The sequence below is a fragment of the Gastrolobium bilobum genome, unplaced genomic scaffold (genome assembly GCF_033153095.1).
Source record: "Gastrolobium bilobum isolate Gb01-03AN ecotype WA unplaced genomic scaffold, APGP_CSIRO_Gbil_v1 utg58926, whole genome shotgun sequence".
Classification (NCBI taxonomy): Eukaryota; Viridiplantae; Streptophyta; class Magnoliopsida; order Fabales; family Fabaceae; genus Gastrolobium; species Gastrolobium bilobum.
In genome coordinates, this window is record NW_026895640.1 from 149,892 (window position 1) to 175,523 (window position 25,632).

The following is a 25,632-nucleotide window of genomic DNA, read 5'->3' on the forward strand; positions in this document are numbered from 1 at the left end:
ATGAGGGCGTGGGATCTTTTGGGTGATAACTCTATCACGGTTCGAGCTATATACAATTAGCGGTGTCAACATATGTCACTCAATTACCTATGAAAAATTTCCGTATCTTTTTTTCTATAACGAGCCTATCCTCTATTCTCTATTTATATATTCAAAAAAGATTGAAAAAATTTAAAATGAATAAAAAAGGTCGACCCGCTACCCGACATGAAAATTTGTGTTCAGGTTGACTTAAAAAAAATTGTGTCGTGTTCGTGTTGAAAAAAATGACACATGCGTGTCGTGTTCATGTTGATGTATTCGTGTTCGTGTTGACCCATATTTATTTTAATTATTTTTTTTTAATTTTTTTAATTTTGACCCATTTTTTTTAATTTTTTTTGTCAATTACCGATTTGACCCTTAATTTGCGTGTTATTCGTGTTGTGTCGTATCAACCCGCAAAGAATCTGTGTCGTGTTCGTGTTGAAGATTTTGACAAGAATAAAAATCCGTGTCGTGTTCGTGCTGATGTATTCGTGTCTTATCAAATTCGTATTGTGTCAATCTATTTTGACATGCATGTATACAATTGCCTTAATGATCAAAGAGGCATTGAGGTAGCTGAGTCAAAAACCTGGAAAAATATCTGGCGCTGTAATGGGCCTCAAAAAGTTAAGATATTGATGTGGAAAATAGTGCATCGTAGGTTGCTAAAATGCTAACCATGTGTAATATTTGCCCAGTGGAGTGGCGGGGATGATTCTTGTCCCATTTGCAGAATAGAGAGGAAGTCAATACTTCATGCGTTGAGGGATTGTCAGGAGGCAAAAGCTCTTGTGATATAACTTGGTTCTTGGGGCGGTTAATGCTGATTTCTTTCAAGAGGACCTAGATGAGTAGATCGAGAGTATAACTGGTGCTGGTGGGGATTCAAGATCATTGGGGGTTTGCTTGACTTTGTTTTTCCTGACTTGCTGGAAGCGTGGTAGTTAAGGGTGTTCATCAACAGATCCAAACCGATTCAAATCGCGGTGACCGAACCGAAAAACCGATAACTGAATAAATTGAAAATCGAAAAATTCAAAAAATCGCAAATTTCAATTGGATTGGATCGGTTTTTAGATTGTTTGATGAAAATCGATCCAATCCAAACTAATGCAATATATTAATTCCCTTCTACCTACTTGTCTTTCCCTAATCATAGCTTAAAAATTTCTAAACCCAAAACCCATTAACCCATCAACTAAACCCAAGAAAAAAATCTAGTAACATCTCATCAACAAAATTTTATCTTTGTAGAGCTTTATATCTCATTGAAAAAAAAAATTATATTATAGTTTATTAATACTTTTGTATTTAAAAAAATTACAAATATACAAAAGATGTTATTTGCACAATAATCATGAAATAAATTTTAGGATTTTCAAGAAACTGAAGATCGATCCAATCCAAACCGAAAAAATTAGATTGGATCGGATCGGATTTGAAAAAAAATCCAAACGGAATGAATGATTATATGATCAAACTGAAGGATCGGATGATTTTTGTTTCTAAAACCGATCCAATCCAAACCGCAAACACCCCGGTGGCAGTGGCGAAATAAGACACTCCATAGTGCTCCATTGACTGTAAGGACAAGGGAGTTGGTGATTCGAAACCTAGCTCAAGAGGTGAAGGAGGCTTTCAAACCTGAGAATGGCCGCCTGACAGAACAGAGAACAGTAAGTCTTGATATTGTGAGGCAATTTCCAATGGTTGGCTTTGTCAAGCTGAACACATATGATGCTGCAAGGGGAAATCCTGCCTCCAGCGTGTGGTGGGGTTATTCGAGACTCTCAAGGAAGATGGCTTTCTGGATTTGTTTTTAGATTAGGAGTCTGCAACTCCTTCCAAGCGAAGTTGTGCGGTGTGCTTTGGGGTTTAGAATTGGTTTAGAACTTTGGATATTGAAGTTTTAGAAAGTGACTCATCAAGTGTGATAATTGTGCTCATCAATCAAGGTGCCAGTGGTTTGTGATGGTCATTTAATCTCTCGCATATGAATATGGTTACAGAAAAATTGTATTGCCAGGTGTAAAGAACCTTGGGATACACCACCCCAAAAGCTAGCAAATGGGAGTGCCCAAAGCCTTATAAACTTCACATTAGTTGCACATACAACCAATGTGGGACTATATATCTCAACACACCCCCTCACACAAAAGCTCATTGGACTTGAAGAATGGACAATGCAACAGGCTCAGTCTACCTGTACTCTGATACCATGTAAAGAACCTTGGGATACACCACCCCAAAAGTTAGTTCAAAAGGTGGAAGTGCCCAAAGCTTTATAAACTCCACATTAGTTACACATCTAACCAATGTGAGACTATAATGCTTGTGCGGGTGAATGACAAATTTCATTCAGAACAATAATGAGGACATGCATGAACAACAATACTTGCTGCTGTGGGTAGACCGTGGGCCCTGATCATCCAGTAGTGGTGCTGGTGGTGTTTTTTTTTTTTTTTTCCTTTCTTGTTTTCTTGTTCTTGGGCTTTGGCCCTCTTGTTTGAAAAAAAAAAGTATTGAGTCAAAAGACTCAAAACTTGTATAATCGTGAGTTGAAGCAACTAACTGTCCTTAAACAAACAGTCAATATCATTATTTTGTTATTGATATAAACATAATAAATAAAAAGGTATCCAAATAAATTAAGCAAATAAGTCTACCAAAAAAAACTAAGCAAATAATTGCAATGACAATATAAAAATGGGAGGCTAACAAATGCATAATAAATCTTATTTTCTTTTGTACTTTATTGTTTTTTATTTCTGAAAAAAGAAATAAATAAATTTGATACTTAAAGGGAAAAATGTGTATCATTTTTTTTTTTGGTACATAAGTGTGTATCATTTTAAAGGATGTAAAATTGTGTCATTTTAAGTGAGAGAAAGAGATAGATAAAGGAGGAGAGAGAGAGTGGACAAAAAATTATAAAGGTGCGTGTCTCACCTCTTTGTGAGAGTAAAAAGATATAAGTTGTGTCATCTTACCTCTTTGTGAGAGTGAAAGGATATAAGTTATATCATTTAAAAGGACAAACATTTTTCCCAAAAACTAATTATGTAAGACAACCAAATACAGATGAACAACTACAAAAGTATTCATGCAAGACATATGATAATACCCGTTGTAATTGTGTGACTTAAAGAAATTCATGCTTGTATTATTTAAAAGCTAAGACACAAGGAAACGAAGATAACCCAGTGTGTTTTCAAAAATAAAAAAACTTACATAGTGCTTTTGAGAAGCCCATCACAATGCATTAGAAATTAAGAAAGTAATAAGTTTAATGATTTATTTTTTTTATTTTTTAAAGTATTTATTTAAATGGAATATTTTTTAATGCTGATATTTATCAAATTTCTTACACAATTTACCCTAAGCGTTTGAAATGTCTTTCAACTCATTCAACTTATATATTCAATCAGATTAAAACATATCAAAATTTGCAAATTAGGTTACGCAACCAACTATCTTTGAACAAAGAGTTAAAATTATTGTTTTTAATTAAATATACATACTAATTCATGTCGTGCCGTGTCACCCTGCAAAAAATTCGTGTCGTTTCAGTGTTGAAGATTTTGACACGAATAAAAATCCGTGTCGTATTCGTGTTGTGTCAAATTCGTATCAACCTGTTTTGACACCACAAGCGCATTAGTTTTATAGTTGGCTATGTTGATATAGCTTAGATAGGGAAAAGATATTATACACTAGGGTAGGGCTGAACTTTCAAATCCGGGGGCTTTGTTCCCGAAACTCCCTTAGTTCAAATACTAATTATAATTACATTTTGTAATAATCAATCTATATAAGAAAATATAGATTCTCGTATCATTTTAAAGTAAAAAAAAAAAAAACAAATCATAGTGCAAGTAAAGTATAATATTGCTTTTCACCAAAAAAAAAGTATAATATTACTTACTGTGATTTTTTACATTAAAAGAATATTATTACTGTTTTAAATTAATAAATGAATACCTAAAATAATAAAATCTTGTTTATAAAGATTTATTATACTAATATAAATAAAAAAACTATGAATTGCCCTTCATTGATTCAATGGCCATTTTACTTAATCAATAATCCATACGCAAGCTCCGCAATTCAGATTTGAATGTTGAGATAGAACTCAAGGTTCGACGAGCAAGACTCCTTATGTCCTCCCGTAAACAACCCCGTGAAATCTGGACAAGCTCCAAAAGAGCTCCTCCACTAATCATGTCTTTTGCATTCACTTCTGCAATAATTATAAACTCAATTGCTTAGAATTTTACAAGAATGTGTTTAGATAAACTGAGAACATGATGAGAAGTAGCATTACCGTGTTGTGCCATGTGGCAGAGTGCAAGCTCAATGTGACGCCTGATTGATGCAACTTCATTATTAGCATTTTGTACCATCCACAGAAGTGCACCATCTTCTATCAAAAATGACCTGCCACTTTTTATCCCTGAGTGTGCAAAAATATAATTATCAGGATACTACAAACTAAACCTTATCTCACTAATTTCTCTTTGATGCTAGAAATACTTTCAGAGGCTTTGTGACGAGTGAAGTGGGGCGGGATAATTGACGGCAATAACTTGCTTATAAACATAAAATTTACTTATAAGCTAATCAATGCAGGACTGACATTTTTTATGACAGTAGCCTATTTACAACTTGTTCCATTTTATATTGAGTTTAACATACACACCTTTAACATTTTTCGCCCTAGAGAATCAAACACTAAGGAGGAAGAAATCAGACCTTGATTAGAAGCCCGAGACTCGCATTTTGCGAAGTTAGCAATTCCACGTGCAACTTGGGAAAGAACATCGGGATGTCCACATCTTACAATTCCCAGTAAGGCCTTTATACCTCCCTGAGATCTCAGAGTCATCAATATTTTATCTGGATGAAGAACATGAAGAATTATGAATAAACTTCAAAAAGATATCTAGTAGTGGAAATATTAAGATAATTATGATTTCAAAAGTAAAATCTACAAGTAAAAGAACCATCTTCGAATACACCTTTATGTAAAAAAAACAATCAATGAAGAACATTGACATGAAGCTAGCACAAAGATTTCATATAATATGCTGAGTTCACCTAACAAGTCATAAGCGTTTCAGCTTTACATGATATAATTTTGTAAAATTATGCACATTAAATCCTTCTGGACAGACAGATTATAAGAAGTAGCATCTGCATAAATGCTCAAAAAAGAGCTTCCGATCTTTGGCAGAAGACTACCAACTAGATGACGATAGGGAGATTGTACAGTTGGATACACAGAACAACGAAGCAATAGGTGCTGGGGAGGCGGCAGAATATACATGTCAAACTTTATGAGCAGCTGGCCGGAAATTTCTCTTGTAGGGGCAATCCCCATTTCCCAACATAAGGACAAGATTGAACTTTAAGGGGGTGACATTGACAGGGTCACAGAGTAGTTAGCCAGACTAGTTAGTGTTAGTTAAAATAGTTATAGAAATGAAGTGGGTAGGCCGTTAAAGTCGTCATAGGTGTAAGGAATTCAGATTTGTTACTACTGAAAACAGTAACAGTGTGTCAGTTGTAAAAAGGAAACCCTTTGTTGAAGGGAAAACCCTTAGACGGAGAATTCAGTCCTTTGTTCTTTGTTTGTGATTCTTTCTCTTTCTCTCTGCTCTGCTTCTCAGCTCTTTCTCTCAGAAAATTTAGACTCTTTTGGGGTTCGTAACAGAGTACATCACCAACTTCATAGATAAAAAAATATATTTTCAGACATTTAGCAACATGAATGACTAGAAAACAAGGAAATATACCATTTCCACATAGGTTAGCAATTGCCCCAGCAACCATTCGAAGAGTTTGTGGATCTTCAGCATCAGATGCAGTCATTGATAACAGAGTAATTCCTCCTTCAGCCATTATAGCTTCTTGATTCGCTTCTGAATTGCAATAAAAGAAAGCAGGAAAATACTAACATTAGCTAAACGCACAACCACAAATAAACTTTTCTAGTACCAAAGTATGAAGCAAGATCCTGTTAGAAATAAAAGACCACTGTGGATATCACCATTCATGGCAAGATTGGCAATTGCTCCAGCAGCTACTCTGCGAACATTTTCATCCTCATATCTTCGAAGAAGCATCAACAATGAAGTAAGACCACCAGCTTCAACAATTCTCTTTTGATTAGCCTCTGCACATTAGATTGAGACAAATTACTACACAAATCCTCCGCATAACAAAAGACACAAGCATATACTGCGAAAGACTACAGCCTCAACATTTTTTGGAAGGTTACGATATGAATGCAATGAAAAAAAAAGTCTGGTGGACCAGGACCAAGTGGAAACAAAGGAATACAATGCAAGTTCACTTCAACAACATTGAACCATAACAGACAAAAAATTTAATGGAAAATTAACACATCAATAAGAATTTTTTCCTGAAAAATAGAATTTCCCAGAAGAATCACATCAAATCCAAATAGTAGATCAAAGGGACAGTCAAATGGCAATATTAGAAAAGGGAAAACTAAAACTAGTAGATCAAAGGCCAATATGTATTACGATAATAAAAAAAATTATGCCACAAGATATACAACAATCCCAAGACAATCAGCATAAAATAGGAACGTTTAGCTCAATTAGAAGCAGATCCAAATAATATTAAATGTATGGCAATCTTATGAATGACAGTTAAGAAACATGACAAAAACAAAGCTTGATATGTTTGTAGGCTTATGATTGGCTTTTATTTATATCTCTGAAAACAGATTTACAATTCATTTACTTAAAATTGCATATGTCTTGCACAGGATGAAGGTAAAGAAAAACCATAGGACCATTCTCAGGATCTGTTAGTTAATAGTATAAACTATTAAAAAGGCCCTCACCCACTAGCTTAAGCTTTTGGGTTGAATTAGTTCTTTACACCCCCCACCCCCCACTTTTCTTTGTGGAATTTTCTTAGCACAGATAGGTGGGCCTGTGCATTGTCCACTCTTCAAGTCCATTGGACTCTCGTGTGAGGGGGCGTGTTAGATAATATTATAAACCATTAAAAAGGCCGTCATCCACCAGCTTATGATTTTAGGTTGAATTGATTCTTTCCAATATCTATAAACTGAGCATTACAATTGAAAATACGGACTGGAAAGCATGAGCAAAACATGGGCCAAATATGTGAAAGCTCTCTGATTTCTAAACAAAACAAAGTTGCAAAAGGATGATCATTTTGATTTCACCCTTTCCCAGAATCCTTATAGCTTGAAGAAAAGACTAAGGAAGCAAAAACAAGAATTAGAACATCGGGTAATTACTATCTGTAATCTATCAACTATAAAAATCATTAGCATCACTATCATAAAAGTGCGATTCTTTTTGAAGATTTTGCTACCCAAACATAAGGAAACAGGTATTAGAAAGCAGATGATCAGATAACAGAGCCTTAAGAATGGTTAGCTTCTACCTTCAGCTGCTAGGTTGGCCACCACTTTCACAGCATGAATTCGTAAATTGGCATCATCTGACTCCAGCAATGACAAAAGCTTTTGCAATCCAACTGTTGAAATCATGTGAGTCATATACATGGATGATGATATGTTTCAATTATAACTTAAACAACCTGCACCTTTATCAAAGAGTGTAGCAACTGATGACTTCGGACCATTTCCAGTATCTTTGAATTGGGAATGCCTAACTTGAGTCATGGAGGAATCCATCGCAGAAAATGTGCTCCCAGAGCTTTCATTTTCCAAACGCCTTCTCATCTATGGACGTAACATTAAATTATACTATATCAAAGTTATGCTAAAAAGAATACAAGGTAAACTGCAGCTAGAAGCCATGGAGAGAGAATAGAACCCTGAACTCATAACAACTATCACCAATTTCAACATAAAATTTCCAATTTGATTGAGCTTCTTTTTGAAGAACTTTACAATGTAAATGTGTCAAGATACAATGAGAAACTATCTTCTGGAACTCCTACATTTTTTATTCAAGTCGTTCTAAAATCAAAAGTCCTAATAACACTGCTGGACTATGACGCAGTTCTTTTGTGTATTTTGTTGGAAAGAGGCTCATAATTTAATGAATGTCTCTTCGCCCTCACATTTGTTCAGAGTAGAATTATGTTTATGACCTCTATTCAGTGTGCTGTTCATGTTTGTTTCAAGGAGTTTCTACAACTGGTACACAAAGTTATTGAAGAGATTTGTGCATTTTTTGGTTCTTTTTCATTACATCACTGCAAAGTCAAACTATAGACTCTAAACTAAAACTTATTATTCAAGCATATGCTGGATGCGTAGTTCACATAAAACAAATACCTGGTCACCATAGTTCAATTGCAATAACTGACTTTTTAATATTATTATTTCTTCTTCAAGTTTCCTTCTCCGATTAGCCTCATCATCCAGGATGTTGCGAAGCTTTATAATCTCCACATCCCCTCCTGCCTAATACACAAGAAAAGTTTCTAATATACCAAAAATCCATGCTTGGAAAATAAACAAGTCAAAGAAGTTTTCCATTTAACTGAAACTCACTTCTACTAGTGTATATTTCCCCAGCTGACTTTTTAGATGTTCTACCTCTTGTTCAGCTGCCTTTCTCCTATTGCTTTCAGTTTCAAGCAGCATTTTGACCTTGGCAACTTCATCTGCTGAAGATGTTGCAGGCCCCTAAGGCAAAAAGGCATAAACAAGTAAATAAACAAGGCACAAAAAAGTAAAAAAATAAATAAAAAAGAGAAAAAAATGCATATAGAATACAACTAGGCACTGACTATACTAATTCAACAAGCCAGTTGTCAAAATATAAATTAACATCGGGACCAGTGAAGAATGAACTGTTAATTACAATATTGAATTTTGGACAAGCCATGCCAGCTGAAGGAAGGATAGAGAAAGGCTACTCAGAAAATCCTAAAATAGGAGATTGCATGATATAAACATTGAAATATATAAAACCAAGTGAAACAGTACAAATCTCTGTTATAAAAAAGAAGAAGAAGAAGAAGGTTCAATCTCATTCTCATCTTAGAAGACTTCCTTAATTTTCTAGAAATTACAAAGTAGACATATTACTGAAATAAGAATACGCTATTATATTAGCATGACCCAAATGCAGTGAGACTGGCTTAATGTAATTTGGAGTTAGAAAAGTACATATGATTCAGTATAGAAACATATTAACTCCAAGGTCTGTCTGTCTACAGCCTGCTTCAATCTTTTTTTCCTTTCCATTTTTGAGAAAAGAAGGAATTCTTTATGATGATGAGAAAGAATTACACGGAGGAGGACAAGGAATCCTCCATAACAAAATAAACTGAAAGAAAAAAAAAAACAGACAGAGAAAATCACTGGAGAGAAGTTGCCCAATCCCTAAACATATCCGTTAGAAAAACGCATTAAAAACCCAGGTGTTTTACACCAAATAGAAGCCAAACACATAATATTGTCCAAATCAAGTGTTGTGCCATTGAAACCTCCTTGAAAATACTAGAGTTGCATTCCAACCAAATACACCAAAGAGTAGCATAGTGATAGATAAAGCAACCACTTCAAAAAACTCAAGATATTAAGTAAGGGTCACATTAATTGTTTTAGACTTCTCTAATACACCCCTCACACAAGAACCCATTGGGCTTGAAGGGTGGATGCTAAGAAATTCCACAATTAAATATTTATTAGAAGAGCGGGAGGCGGTAGTAAGGATCAAACTCGTGATCACTTGGAAACAGGCTCCGATACAATGATAAAGCAACCACTTCACCTAAAAGCTCAAGCTATTAAGTAAGGGCCACATTAATGGTTTTAGACTTCTCTAACACATAGATTGCACATTGCCACAAAATTTGGGTTCGTTACTTCTAACAAAACTGTGAAAGCAAAGGAACCTAGGACACACCCATCATTCTCAAAAAAATGTTGAATAAGGAGATGGTAACACGTGATAATATCTTAAAATTACTCATCTTAATAAAAAAAGGGGATTATATCCATCATGTTACAGGAACCAATTTTTTTTCCTGCTAAGAAAAAAACAAGTTATATAATATTAAAGAAAGTGAGAGGACACTTTATCCAATGAATTGGTCTTGTCTTTTTCTTAACAGCATAAAAAAAATTGGTTCCTATAACATGAGGGATATAAACCCCATAAAAAAAATGGCAAAAGAATCCACCTCCAAGATTCGCAGAGTAGTTAATGCTGTTTAAAAAGGAATACCTCTCCACGATCAGCCACAATATTATTGAAGTCACATCTTTCTTGATTCAATACCAACTTCTGCTCTAGCTCCTTTACTAATTCCAAGTACTCCATCTGGCATTTCAATCTCTCTTTCTACACGGTACAATTACAACTTCGTGTAAGACATTGAGCAAATATTTAAGTTTTTATTTAAAAAAAAAAAACCTTAAAAGTAAGCATCTTCAGTGATATAGATTTTGAAAAGAATGTGACAAAGTTTTGCACCATGTCTAATCTCCGTTTCAGAATACAGTGAAGAGAACTAGAGATAGCTTAAAAAGGCATATAAAAAAGCATTTGATAGCAAGACGATGAAAATTAAAAAAATAATACATAGCTCATCCCTTGGATTTAATAGTGGGAAGGGGATTTAATAGTCTAACCTCTTATTTTGAAATACACAAGGTGGAACAAGAAAATAATACTCAAAAGGGATATTCCCTAAGTCATACCCAGAATTACTGTACTGTCTGTAGGTTCTGTTCACAGCACTGAAAGGCTGGAACAACACCCTAAATCAATTAGAAAGAGTTAAAGTATAATGATCCTGCATCACATACTTTAACAAAAATTAAAACCCTCATCTATACAGCATTATGAATCCTAAACATCACCTTTATTTCAAACTAATCAAGGGCTATACAGCATTATGCATAACATTTCAAAACTAGAAAACTATAATCTGGAGCGAAAAAAATTGCGATCAAGATAGTGCTACTTTCACATAGATAATACAACAAACCTCTAATGCATCTGCGAAGTTCCTCTCAACCTCAGCAATACGACGTTGTGCCTCCAAATTTTTTTCAACTTCATCGTCAAAAGCTTTCTTCTGCCTTTCATTTTCTGCAATTAGCTCATCTAATTGTACGTCAAGCTTTCGAGACAAGCTTTTATAGTCAAACTCCTCCTTTATTTTCAGCATATTCTCAACTTTCATAGCCTAAGACATAATTTGATGTTCGGCCAACAATATCAATTGTCAACAAAACTTTTCATTTGAATTAATAAAATAAAAATAATAATAGTAATAGTAATAATAATAATAATAAGAAGAAGAAGAGGGTATTTAAAAGAGAAAATATCAGTAACAAGTTAATCAAAATCTGTGGTGTGTCAACTAAGGGTGTGCATGACAATAATTCTATTCTCTGGCACTGTTTTTGGAAAGAAATAATTCCTTTTTTATTTATGGGCTTAGGAAGAGTTTCTGGGCAAAAAAATATTTTTGATAACACAAATTATTTCTATACCCAAAGAGAGTGTATGTATTTAATAAATAGTGTGTATTTAATGCTGATAACACATTCTACAATGTCTATATAACAAAAAAGAAAAAAAAAATTATTATTTCTAACCATTTTTGTTCTCCAGGCTAAAATTAAAGAAAAAAATGTTTCTCAAAATGTTGTCATGCTCACCCTAAGAATAAGATATTTGTAATTATTAGTGAAACAAATAACTAGATGGAATGAGCAAATTAAGATACCAACAAGAGTAGGTTAATGCATGGCAAAAGTCGGCAGGGGTAGAATCTAAGGCCATCAAATTAATGGCACAATAGATCCCCAAGAACGGCTTTTCAAAATACTTTCCAACATTGACATCAAAATACTTTAAAAAAATAACAACAATGGAACAGGTATTAAGTCATTTAAATTTAATAATGATATTTAGTGCATATTGTATGAATAGGAACTAAATATTAAAGTACAGATACTCAGATATGAATCCTGACCCTTTGACCAAACAATATGGTACTAGAAGTCTCTCCACGATGATGTGGAGATGGGCCAATAGTCACAATCAATGAAGTCCTAGCTGTGCCTGCAAATGATTGGAAAACATCAAGCAGGGAATATAGAATTATACAATCAAAACCACTGTTGGCTTCAACAGACAGGAGGAATAATGACCAAGAAGAATAATGGCAGGTGGTGCAAAGACTAAGAGAAAGAGACTGTAAATATGTCAATCAAGGATTTAAGAAACCAGATTCCTAAATCATAAATGACATCTCAATAAAGTATTTGATCACATCAAGTTAAGAAATGAAGACCAATACTCATGTCTAAAAAAACAGATTAGGGCATCTTACCTCCAAAAGAATCTCTAAGCATCCTGGTAAGCTTTGAATCACGAAATGGAACATGAGAACTGTTCTCTGCTAGAGCATTAATACATTTTCCCAGTGAACTAAGAGAAAGGTTGATAGATTTAGCTTCCTCTAGCACGAGCCCTTCACTTCCTGGTGGGGAAAAAGAAAAGATGCAAAGTTTCAGCATATTCCAAGTTTCCAACTTAATAACAGAAGCTACTAAGTCATTGAAGTTACAGCACCGACCAATACGAATGAACATTTGGATTTCAAAAGCCACAAACACAAGGAATATTAGAGGGTGATTGGTTTGTTTTTAGTTTTTCTTTTCAATTAATGATTTTACTAATCATTTCAAAAATGTCACATTGTTTTCATTTTTTTCCCGTTTTCAAGATTTTATCAAGGAAATGGTGAAAACTGAAAACAACCCTTCACAAATATCATGAAAACAAGAAACACAATAAAAACAAGAATTTTTTTTACCATTTTCTTAACAAATCTTGAAAACAAGAAACAAAATGAAAATAAGGTGACACTTCAGTAATTATTAGTAAAAATAAATCCCCTGAACAGAAAATAGAAAAAGAAAGCAAATCAAACACCCTCTTATCAGTTAGCACATAGCACATAGCACTTTATAACTCCAAAAAAATCAGAAAAAAAAAATCAACATCTACAACACATTTATCCCAAACTAGTTGGAGTCGGTGGCAGATGAACCCAAATGAAAATTAAAAAAAAAAATGCACACCTAATACTTTTGGATGTTTATCACCCAACTTAGGAGGGCATTATTACATTCAACGAACCGTACAATCGTACAAGAGTTAATCGATAGTATTGACAAAAGTGCAAGTTACAAAATTAGGTTCTTCAAACAATGATAATAAACTCATTCAACTACCTATAAAAGTACACTCAACTTTCTTAATCCTTGAAAGACACAGAATGTTATAAAATGAAAGAGAATAAAAAATGGAAAGCAGAGTTCTAGAGATATCCGCACTTTCCTGCAACAGATCATGAGATGCCAGCATACTACATGCATGCATACCCCACAGATGCTTTGTGGAGAAGACATTCTCAGACAATAACAATTGATTATGACATGCATATTTACACACGCAACGAATTTTAAGTTCAATATACACCTGACTTGTGGACACGCTCTGAACCTGCTAAGTCTACCACAACCAACTTGCTCTTACGAACAAGTGGTTTTGAAGGTTTAGTCAAGTGAGATGCATCACCATTTTGACTAGATACAGTATCTTCACTTTCCATGACAGACCTCTTAATATGAACCTGCTTGAGAAAACATAACTATATCAAGATTGGATATTATATTTAAGAATTGGCAAACAGTGGGTAATTGAGTTTCTAGATTCATGACATATAAAAATAAAAGGTAAACAAAACACGGTTTATTATTTCACCATCAGAATAGCGTGACTACGAGATGATTCAGTATTCAACTTTGTGTTAGCAGCAACTCGATTAGCTTCCCCTTCTCTTAACAACTCCAAAAGACTCTGTTGGTCCCTGATTTCTACTACAGTTGCCCCAGGAAAAGATACATCGCCAGTTCTTGGATCGTCCACTATAGGAATATTATCATTTGCTGGATTAAGCAAGTCCTGGAGAGTCTCCATGTAAAGCTACACATTTTTCATGGACAAAATATGAGTAAAAATCTCCACAAAAATAATAGGACTAGAAAAGTTTAATAAACAAATACACCTCCGTGAATAAACAAAATAGGGCACAACCTTAACGGAAACTAGAAGATAAAAAAATCAATGGATATGATGCAAAAAGCAGTAATGCACGTAGAAGCACACAACCTGCAGATACGAGACAGTGACAGAATCAGTATCTGGAGATAAGTCAGCAAAAATATCCTCCATGGAACGAACCATGATACCACGATCAGAGGTGTATTCTTCCCCTAGTCGTCCAAGAGTAAAAGTTTTCCCCGTTCCAGTTTGACCATAAGCCATCACAGTCCCATTATAACCATCAAGAACACTCTACAAACCAGATATCAATAACATATCAAGCTAAAGAAAATTAAAAAAGATGATAATGTCTTAACGGATGGAGTGGAATGATGTTTATCAATTCATAAATGGCACTAATATAAAGCATAAACAGATAGGAATGTTCATCAACAATTAGGATATGCACCATTATATTTATAACATACCTCCACAACTGGCTTAGCCACAACTTCATAGACTCGTTTCTGTGATGAGTATTCAGTAAGCACCTCATCAAACTCATAAGTGTCTGAATCCCAATTGTTTTTACGAAGCTTCAGTCTTTTAACCTGAAGGAGAGTAAAAAACACAAAAGGATAAAAACATCGAATGAACTAGATCTATAAACTTTAGCCAAAAATAAAAAAATAAAAGGAATGCACCTCTGGTTGTAATTCTACACAGTCAGGGAAATCAGCCTCCGCCATCATTTCTTCAACATTTGGAGGCCTCAATCTCACAGCGACTCGAACTCTTCCAAGCACTTTACACATAAGATAATAAGTTAGCAATATCACCATATCATAAAGGTAAACACAAGAATGATAAAAGATGTACACACGTTTTGAACACTGGAAAAAGAAATATGCAAGCAACAAGCAAACTCTACCACACATTAGAAAATCTCACAAATTAGGTAACATGGGAGGTCATAATCAATGGTGAACAAAATAATCTATATATAGTATGCTTCATTATTGAATCCTGATACTGTTAAGAGCTACATTCTCTGTCTAGGGCTTTGTGGTTTGTGAAATTAAGGAGGGGACTAACCGGCGTTGCCGTTTCTGGAAGGAGTGCGGCGAAGGGCGGATCCAGGCGAAGGGGAAGATGAACTAAGGCGACGCTTGAGGAGGGAGCGATCAAACTTGGCACTTCCTCTTTGGGCGCCATTTCGGTGAAGGTTCGAAGCCATGGAGAAGCAAAGTTAAGGAGTTTGGGAAACTCAATTTGAAAGAAGAGAAAGAGAGGGGTTTCAATGTTTTTGGTTGTGAAAACCACCTTGGTTTATACTTGAGAGATAGACTGTCTGTCTAATGACAGTGGCGTGCGTGTTTAATGGTGTTGTTACCAGACGGTGAAACATGTACTGGATTGAGATTTTAATCTATTTTAATGAATTGTTTTTGGATAAAAATTTTTATTGATATCCAATTAGGATTTTAAAAGATTGAAAAAAAAATATTTGGTATTCAATTAGGATTTTAAAAGATTATTTAAGAGTCCATTCAAATTCGATGATATTCAATCAGTATTTTCAATAAAGAAAAAATAATATTGTGATATTCAAAATAATTGCAGTGGATTTTCTAGTAAGTAGATTTTCTGTGAGATTTTTAGTGAGAAATATAAATAAGATATCTCTCTCACACAATCTCAATCAATTTTCGTTTTACATCAATGAAACAAAATCGATTTAAAGAAAGATTGAAACTTTCAAAATACGAATCCTATGTTTCATAACAATACATTCATAAAAGAAATTTCTTCACTGTAGGAAATGATTTTGAACAAATTTTATATTAATAAATCACTAAAAACTTGTTTTCCAAAAAAATTGCTAATCATAGTTTGAAAAATAGTTTTTTAAACTTTCAAAATGCTCTCAAAAATTGCTAAAAAAGTCAGCTATTTTTTATATGGATTATATTATGATCTTGTACCAAAACAATTTAAGGTTTTAATGTATCAATTAAAAATAATTTGTGAAATTTTATAAACTTTTATGTAATAAAACCCATAAATTCAAATTCAAAATTTTCTTCGAATACTCAAGGAAAATATGCATATGATTTATAATTAGAAAACTCTTCTTATATTATAAAGGAATGATATTATAAAGGAATTCCATTATGTGGAAACCTTGCTGACGTGTCGCACTGTGGTTCAATTTCACCATTGTGTTCACACTACAACATTTAAAAAAGTTTTCCTTAATGGTAAATCGGTGAATATAATAAATACAAAAAAGAATTATATTTTCAATTGACAGGATTTGTTACTTTAAATCAATGGTCAAGATTGCTTATTCATTGATTTATTGAGTTTAATTCAAATCATTACGTTTTTTGAAAAAAAAATGGGATATTCATTGTTATTAAAACAAATGACTGTTTTATTCCATGAAAATCTCATTTATAACTACTGAATCACTCTTTTGTCGTCATCTTTGTTTTTTAAATAATTGATGTTGATCATGTAATCTAATCGTTTTTTTAACCTTTATTCAGTTTAATACAAATCTTTACGTTTTTTGAAAAAAAAACAGGATATTCATTGTTATTAAAACAAATGACTGTTTTATTCCATGAAATGACTGTTAAAAAAATGGGATATTCATTGATTTATAACTACTAAATCACTCTTTGTCGTTATCTTTGTTTTTTAAATCTTTATTCAGTTTAATTCAAAAACTTCACATTTTTTAAAGAATACAATTCTATTTACTCGAAAAAAAATTAATTAGTAAAAAAAAAAATTATACATATCCCGACCTTTGTTCCTTATTTTCATATTTTCAAATTTGAATCTTTTATTAACCTCTTGATTCAGTGGAATCAGGTATGAGTGTTTTGTTATTAGAAAAAACTTCTGTTTTATTCCATGAAAATCTCATTTATAACTACTAAATCACTCTTTTGTCGTCTTCTTTGTTTTTTAAATAATTGATGGTTATCATGTAATCTAATCGTTTTTTTTAACCTTTATTGAGTTTAATTCAAATCTTTACGTTTTTTGAAAAAAATTTGGATATTCATTGTTATTAAAACAAACGACTGTTTTATTCCATGAAAATCTCATTTATAACTACTGAATCACTCTTTTGTCGTCATCTTTGTTTTTTAAATCTTTATTCAGTTTAATTCAAAAACATCACATTTTTTAAAGAATACAATTCTATTTACTCGAAAAAAAATTAATTAGTAAAAAAAAATAATAATTATACATATTCCGACCTTTGTTCCTTATTTTCATATTTTTAAATTTGAATCTTTTATTAACCTCTTGATTCAGTGGAATCAGGTATGAGTGTTTTGTTATTAGAAAAAACTTCTGTTTTATTCCATGAAAATCTCATTTATAACTACTAAATCACTCTTTTGTCGTCTTCTTTGTTTTTTAAATAATTGATGGTTATCATGTAATCTAACGTTTTTTTTAACCTTTATTGAGTTTAATTCAAATCTTTACGTTTTTTGAAAAAAAAAGGGATATTCATTGTTATTAAAACTCTGTTTTATTTGAAAATCTCATTTATAACTACTGAATCATCTTTTGTCGTTATCTTTGTTTTTTAAATAATTGATGTTGATCATGTAATCTAATCATTTTTTTAACCTTTATTCAGTTTAATTCAAATCTTTACGTTTTTTGAAAAAAAAAAACAGGATATTCATTGTTATTAAAACAAATGACTGTTTTATTCCATGAAATGACTGTTAAAAAAACGGGATATTCATTGATTTATAACTACTAAATCACTCTTTGTCGTTATCTTTGTTTTTTAAATCTTTATTCAGTTTAATTCAAAAACTTCACATTTTTTAAAGAATACAATTCTATTTACTCGAAAAAAATTAATTAGTAAAAAAAAAAAAATTATACATATCCCGACCTTTGTTCCTTATTTTCAGATTTTTAAATTTGAATCTTTTATTAACCTCTTGATTCAGTGGAATCAGGTATGAGTGTTTTGTTATTAGAAAAAACTTCTGTTTTATTCCATGAAAATCTCATTTATAACTACTAAATCACTCTTTTGTCGTCATCTTTGTTTTTTAAATAATTGATGTTGATCATGTAATCTAATCGTTTTTTTTAACCTTTATTCAGTTTAATTCAAATCTTTACGTTTTTTGAAAAAAAAACGGGATATTCATTGTTATTAAAACAAATGACTGTTTTATTCCATGAAATGACTGTTAAAAAACGGGATATTCATTGATTTATAACTACTAAATCACTCTTTGTCGTTATCTTTGTTTTTTAAATCTTTATTCAGTTTAATTCAAAAACTTCACATTTTTTAAAGAATACAATTCTATTTACTCGAAAAAAAATTAATTAGTAAAAAAAAAAATTATACATATCCCGACCTTTGTTCCTTATTTTCAGATTTTTAAATTTGAATCTTTTATTAACCTCTTGATTCAGTGGAATCAGGTATGAGTGTTTTGTTATTAGAAAAAACTTCTGTTTTATTCCATGAAAATCTCATTTATAACTACTAAATCACTCTTTTGTCGTCATCTTTGTTTTTTAAATAATTGATGTTGATCATGTAATCTAATCATTTTTTTTAACCTTTATTCAGTTTAATTCAAATCTTTACGTTTTTTGAAAAAAAAACGGGATATTCATTGTTATTAAAACAAATGACTGTTTTATTCCATGAAATGACTGTTAAAAAAACGGGATATTCATTGATTCTACTAAATCACTCTTTGTCGTTATCTTTGTTTTTTAAATCTTTATTCAGTTTAATTCAAAAACTTCACATTTTTTAAAGAATACAATTCTATTTACTCGAAAAAAAATTAATTAGTAAAAAAAAAAATAATTATACATATCCCGACCTTTGTTCCTTATTTTCAGATTTTTAAATTTGAATCTTTTATTAACCTCTTGATTCAGTGGAATCAGGTATGAGTGTTTTGTTATTAGAAAAAACTTCTGTTTTATTCCATGAAAATCTCATTTATAACTACTAAATCACTCTTTTGTTGTCATCTTTGTTTTTATAATAATTGATGTTGATCATGTAATCTAATCGTTTTTTTAACCTTTATTCAGTTTAATTCAAATCTTTACGTTTTTTGAAAAAAAAAACGGGATATTCATTGTTATTAAAACAAATGACTGTTTTATTCCATGAAATGACTGTTAAAAAAACGGGATATTCATTGATTTATAACTATCTTTGTCGTTATCTTTGTTTTTTAAATCTTTATTCAGTTTAATTCAAAAACTTCACATTTTTTAAAGAATACAATTCTATTTACTCGAAAAAAAATTAATTAGTAAAAAAAAAAATTATACATATCCCGACCTTTGTTCCTTATTTTCATATTTTTAAATTTGAATCTTTTATTAACCTCTTGATTCAGTGGAATCAGGTATGTGTGTTTTGTTATTAGAAAAAACTTCTGTTTTATTCCATGAAAATCTCATTTACAACTACTAAATCACTCTTTTGTCGTCATCTTTGTTTTTTAAATAATTGATGTTGATCATGTAATCTAATCATTTTTTTTAACCTTTATTCAGTTTAATTCAAATCTTTACGTTTTTTGAAAAAAAAACGGGATATTCATTGTTATTAAAACAAATGACTGTTTTATTCCATGAAATGACTGTTAAAAAAACGGGATATTCATTGATTTATAACTACTAAATCACTCTTTGTCGTTATCTTTGTTTTTTAAATCTTTATTCAGTTTAATTCAAAAACTTCACATTTTTTAAAGAATACAATTCTATTTACTCGAAAAAAAATTAATTAGTAAAAAAAAAAAAAAAAATTTTTATTTTTAAACATATAACCTCCGACCTTTGTTTTATTCCATGAAAATTATTTTCACTCTTTTGTCGTCATCTTTGTTTTTTAAATAATTGATGTTGATCATATAATCTCATCATTTTTTTTAACCTTTATTCATTTTAATTCAAATCTTTACGTTTTTTGAAAAAAAAACGGGATATTCATTGTTATTAAAACAAATGACTGTTTTATTCCATGAAATGACTGTTAAAAAAACGGGATATTCATTGATTTATAACTACTAAATCACTCTTTGTCGTTATCTTTGTTTTTTAAATCTTTATTCAGTTTAATTCAAAAACTTCACATTTTTTAAAGAATACAATTCTATTTACTCAAAAAAAAATTAATTAGTAAAAAAAAAATTATACATATCCCGACCTTTGTTCCTTATTTTCAGATTTTTAAATTTGAATCTTTTATTAACCTCTTGATTCAGTGGAATCAGGTATGAGTGTTTTATTCCATGAAAATCTCATTTATAACTACTCAATCACTCTTTTGTCGTCATCTTTGTTTTTATAATAATTGATGTTGATCATGTAATCTAATCGTTTTTTTTATCCTTTATTCAGTTTAATTCAAATCTTTACGTTTTTTGAAAAAAAAACGGGATATTCATTGTTATTAAAACAAATGAATGTTTTATTCCATGAAATGACTGTTAAAAAAACGGGATATTCATTGATTTATAACTACTCAATCACTCTTTGTCGTTATCTTTGTTTTTTAAATCTTTATTCAGTTTAATTCAAAAACTTCACATTTTTTAAAGAATACAATTCTATTTACTCGAAAAAAAATTAATTAGTAAAAAAAAAATTATACATATCCCGACCTTTGTTCCTTATTTTCATATTTTTAAATTTGAATCTTTTATTAACCTCTTGATTCAGTGGAATCAGGTATGAGTGTTTTGTTATTAAAACAAATGACTGTTTTATTCCATGAAAATCTCATTTATAACTACTGAATCACTCTTTTGTCGTTATCTTTGTTTTTTAAATCTTTATTCAGTTTAATTCAAAAACTTCACATTTTTATAACTACTGAATCCCAACGCATTTCTGGCATTTCTTTTCCTGAACGTATCGAGCTAAAAAACTGCATTTCTTGCAGCAAGGTATCGAGCTAAAAAACCAAAAAACCATATCATTTGAAGACCAAACTGCTACGGAGACAATATCAAAATGAGCAAATACAAATCAGAATTCCATACTCCTTCAAGGAAAAGAAGAAACAGAGGTCTGAGTGAATCATCTAGGTTGACTGCAACAGACAATCAATTCTCATTTTCACAACTAAATAATTTTACTCATTAATTTTACTCATTGCTGTGTAGAACAACTTTTGGGGTTTTCTCCCTCTACCGATGGCAGGTAATTTTATTTCGTCATTTATGTCATTCATGGTTTGTTGATTTTTTAAATTTAACTGCGGAACTTCTTTAGTGGATTTTGTTATTGCCCCATATTTAAAACATGTAGACTTTCAAAGGTGAGCAATATTCAGAATGATATAAGCTCCAACAGACAACGACTGCATAATATTACAAACGGTTTGTTACTCTTTTATACCAATTTGACAGCTTTAGCAACGTTATACTATTGGAAGTTTGATTTATTATTTTTTCGGTTTTGTATTGTTCCCAGTTGGTACTGCGCATAGCATGCCACGTGGTTGTGATTATAATAAAATAATATCTAATTCCTACCAGCCAAACGTTGTGGAATCGTTTCCTTTGAATGGTGCGTGCGAAGGCTTTCCTCAATGAACTTCGATTATTTGTAGAAAATCTTACTCCATTTTCTGCCTCCACCAGTGCCATATAAGATTATTGCTTGGGTTATCTTATTCAACAATGACTAACAATCCTTGATTTGTTAATCTTTTTTAAACATACAGCATTTCTCAAATGACCAGTAAACGGAATGAGTTTAGCTGCAACAGGTGCTCTCTTGATGATATAACTAACAGTAGGTGAAAAGAAATTAACTTCAATGTCTATTTATTTTTTTTGTACACTATTTTCTTTTGTAAATACATTCTCATATTCTAATGGTTGTACAGCAACATATGAGTTTTATTATTATATCAGCACTAGCTTGCGATTAGATTTCCTTCTCTTATTCAACTGATAACTTTATTTAGATCACTATCCTTAGGAAAGTTGGCATTATAATGTTGGCACCTCATTTACATTTTTGGTATTGTGTAGAAAATCTATCTCCATTGACTCCCTCATGCGTTAGCAGGTAATTGACATCTGCTGTTTGATTGTTTAAATTTCATATTGAGCAGTTTTTTTAACTGCTTCATATGTTGTATAATATTTTTTTCCAACTAATCAGTATTTACGCAAACACAAACCATTCGATATCCAATATTTCTTCCTCAATTGCTAGAGACTGTCTTCATTCTCATCCCACACAAGGTAATCTTTTCAATAAGCTACCATTTTCTACAACACACGTTATTTTAATTTTGTGAAATAAAATGTAAAATTTATATTGGTTGCCGTTAAGTTTTTATTTTATTTTATTTTTTCTTAGAAAGCAAAAATGCTAGATCAAGGCGGAAAGGTATCATGTTCCAAAAGAAGACTTCTAAGCAATATGTCAAGATAAACAATATACCAAAGATGCTTGACTTGACAGGTAATTCGTCTTTGATTGATTTTACTACAACCATGAATTATAAGAGGATAATATATGTAATGTATTAACTATTTTTTCACTTACCATTATTTCGACTATATTATTTATTCCGCATTGGACTTTTTCATATAGGGATTGATGTGAACAGTGAGAATTCAGTGCTTTCAACCGTTACTGCGTTCAGTGATGAAAACTATATATCACGGTATCATTATACCTGTGAATACTTTTTTGGGAACACTATGTTGTAATTAAATATTTTTACATGCACCTCCTTCGTTGACGTCATATAAATTCATTAAAGCCTTTTTTTTTATCTGTGACATACAATGTAGTTCCCCATATGATAACGGTACAAGTACGACTTCAGCTGATTTGGATCAACAAAGTGAGTTTAAACACCTGTCACTGTTTGTATTGGATTTTTAAAATGCAAGCACGAATGCTTCTATACGAATGGTAACTGGAAAAAAATAATAGTAAATTAATTATTTTGAGCGTTGTTTATTCTCTAAATTTATTATTTCCAATTTTCTATTGTTTAATTGCAAATTAAATGTCTGAATGATAAATGTTATACTCACCGATTTTTTACATAGCATATTCAAGAACAGTTGTTTACGACTTATACTGGTGCGCATTTGCTTAATTAAATGCGCTGGGAATAAATTTATTTATATTAGAATGTCTTTTATTATTTTCGTTACCTCTTGCTTTGTGTTACAGATACTGATAACAATGAATAAGAGAACATGATGGGCTCTCTTTCTATCGATTTTAAATTTTCAGATATTAAATCACAACTCTTTGTTCGTGATGGGCTCTCTTTTTAGTTTTTTTTATTACGTTTTCCTGTTGTGTTATATATATGGATATGGATGATTCCAATGTGCCATTTTTTTTATTTTTTACAGATCATCTTGGAGAACATTTGTCTGCAACTTATACTCAATATGGTGAGCACAAATCCGATTTAATACGCAGTTAAAAATATTTTTATATTAAAAATGTCTTTTGTTATTTTTGTTACATTTTTGCTTTGTGTTACAGATACTGATGTGAGATGTCAATGACTCCAGTGTGCCAACTATTACCTCTATCCATCAAGGTCTTTATATTAATTTTCAATTTTCAATTTTCAAATATTGAATCACAACTCTTTGTTCCTGTTGGCCTCTTTTTTTTTAGTTTTCCATTCGTTATCCTTTGTGTTACAATTATGGATATAGATGATTCGAATGTGCCAATGTAGTTTTTTTTTTGTTTTTTACAAAGTATTTTTTTTTTATAGTCTACTATTTATGGTGAAAACGGTGCTCATTTGGTTCATCTAATACATGAAAAAAAATTGTGTTCACATGTCTTTTTTTTCCAATCATTTTTTCCTTCACCTCCTTTGGAGCAAAAGTGGATGGATCAGTAAATCAAGGTTCTGGCCCTTACTGTTTTAGAGTTGGGGGGAGAGTTCATCATTTAATTGGCAGTCTTCTGCCTGCTGATAGTCAGTTTCCAAAATTTGCTCAACTTTATATTTACGACACTGAGCATGAAGTGGAAAACAGACTTGGTTGTCTAAGGTATATTTTTTTTTTACCCAATTCTCATGTTTCATATGTGGAGTATCGTTTTATGTTGAGTAATATGAATGACAATTTTTTTATTTATTAAATTTGCAGTTCCACCAGTACTGAAGATATGCTTGATCCTGAAATTATCCGATTATTGAAGGAGATGTTCAATAAGCACAACAGTATAGCTCAGTCTTTCACGTACGCTAGAGACCATTATAAGGAAGATGACTTTAATGGTGTAAAGTTGAGGCTTATTCGAAGGCGTGGTAGTGATGGAAGAGTTTATAATCTTCCGACAGCATCTGAAGTGGCAGCTTTGATTGTTGGAGATATAGACAGTGCTATGGGCGATAGGGATATCATTATTGAAACACAAGATAGAGTATTGCAGCGCATCGATGTGAAGCATCCATTATATCATGGCTTGCAGTATCCATTGTTATTTCCATACGGTGAAGACGGTTATCGTGACGATGTCCAGCGTACTGTATCCAGTGGTAGGAAAAATGCAAGAGCCATGATCAACATGAAGGAAATTTTCGTTTAGACTTCAGATGCGATCTGGAGAATCAGAAATTCTACATCGATCATGGAAACTTTTCCAACAATTTCTGGTTGATGCATACACTATGATTGAGTTTGAACGGCTTAATTTCATTCGATATAACCAGAGTCATCTGAGAGATGAGTTGTACAAAAATATAAAACATTCATTAGATAGCGGTGAAGATGCAGCACTGAGCACTGGAAAACGTATCATTATACCTTCTTCATTCACAAGCGGACCTAGATATATGGCTGAAAATTGTAAAGATGCTTTCTCAATTTGCCGTTGGGCTGGATATCCTCATCTTTTTATAACAATTACCTACAATCCTAAGTGGCCAGAAATTACACGATTTGTTAGGGCCAGACAGCTGAACCCTGAAGATCGGCCTGATATTCTGTGCAGAGTCTTCAAGTTCAAATTGGACCAGTTGCTACATGATTTAAAAAAGGAAAATATTCTTGGCAGAGTCATTGCATGTAAGTATATTATAAACTTGATACTCTTTTTGTTAACTGGATTTTATACAAAAAAAATTACGTCATGCATTGAATCTTTCTATAACGTTGTTGTATTCTTATTATTACTTATGTTATATTCTTTGAATGTAACAGATGTTTGTACAATCGAATTCCAAAAGCGCGGACTACCTCATGCTTATATTCTTCTATTCTTGAACCCTTCAAGCAAAGCTGAAAGTGCTCTTGATATTGATAAATTGATTTCAGCGGAGATACCTCACGAGTCCTTGCATCAAGGACAGACGGTGTTCAAAAAAATTTCCAAAACTCTTGCTCCCGGACTTTCGATCGACGATGATGGATTTCCCTCATTATAGAGAAGAAATGATCGTAGAGTCGTGAACAAAAATAGCATATGTAAACTGAACCAAGCAGGGCAACAACATAAC

The 25,632-nt window shown here is 31.8% G+C and overlaps 1 protein-coding gene across 1 annotated transcript; it reads right to left on the reverse strand.

Moving 5' to 3' along the window:
• Positions 1–4,007: 4,007 nt before the first annotated feature.
• On the reverse strand, positions 4,008–15,401 carry LOC133285876 (kinesin-like protein KIN-UB). Its single transcript, XM_061483180.1, has 19 exons — positions 15,180–15,401; positions 14,789–14,889; positions 14,573–14,695; positions 14,211–14,396; positions 13,803–14,024; positions 13,518–13,671; positions 12,364–12,513; positions 12,004–12,092; positions 11,008–11,208; positions 10,242–10,358; positions 8,558–8,692; positions 8,339–8,467; positions 7,639–7,777; positions 7,477–7,569; positions 6,077–6,202; positions 5,823–5,948; positions 4,780–4,923; positions 4,352–4,480; positions 4,008–4,267 (listed from the first exon to the last, which is right to left on the reverse strand). Exons 1-19 carry the CDS (start codon positions 15,319–15,321, stop codon positions 4,107–4,109), a joined length of 2,667 nt encoding a protein of 888 aa, XP_061339164.1. The 5' UTR covers positions 15,322–15,401; the 3' UTR covers positions 4,008–4,106.
• Positions 15,402–25,632: the final 10,231 nt, after the last annotated feature.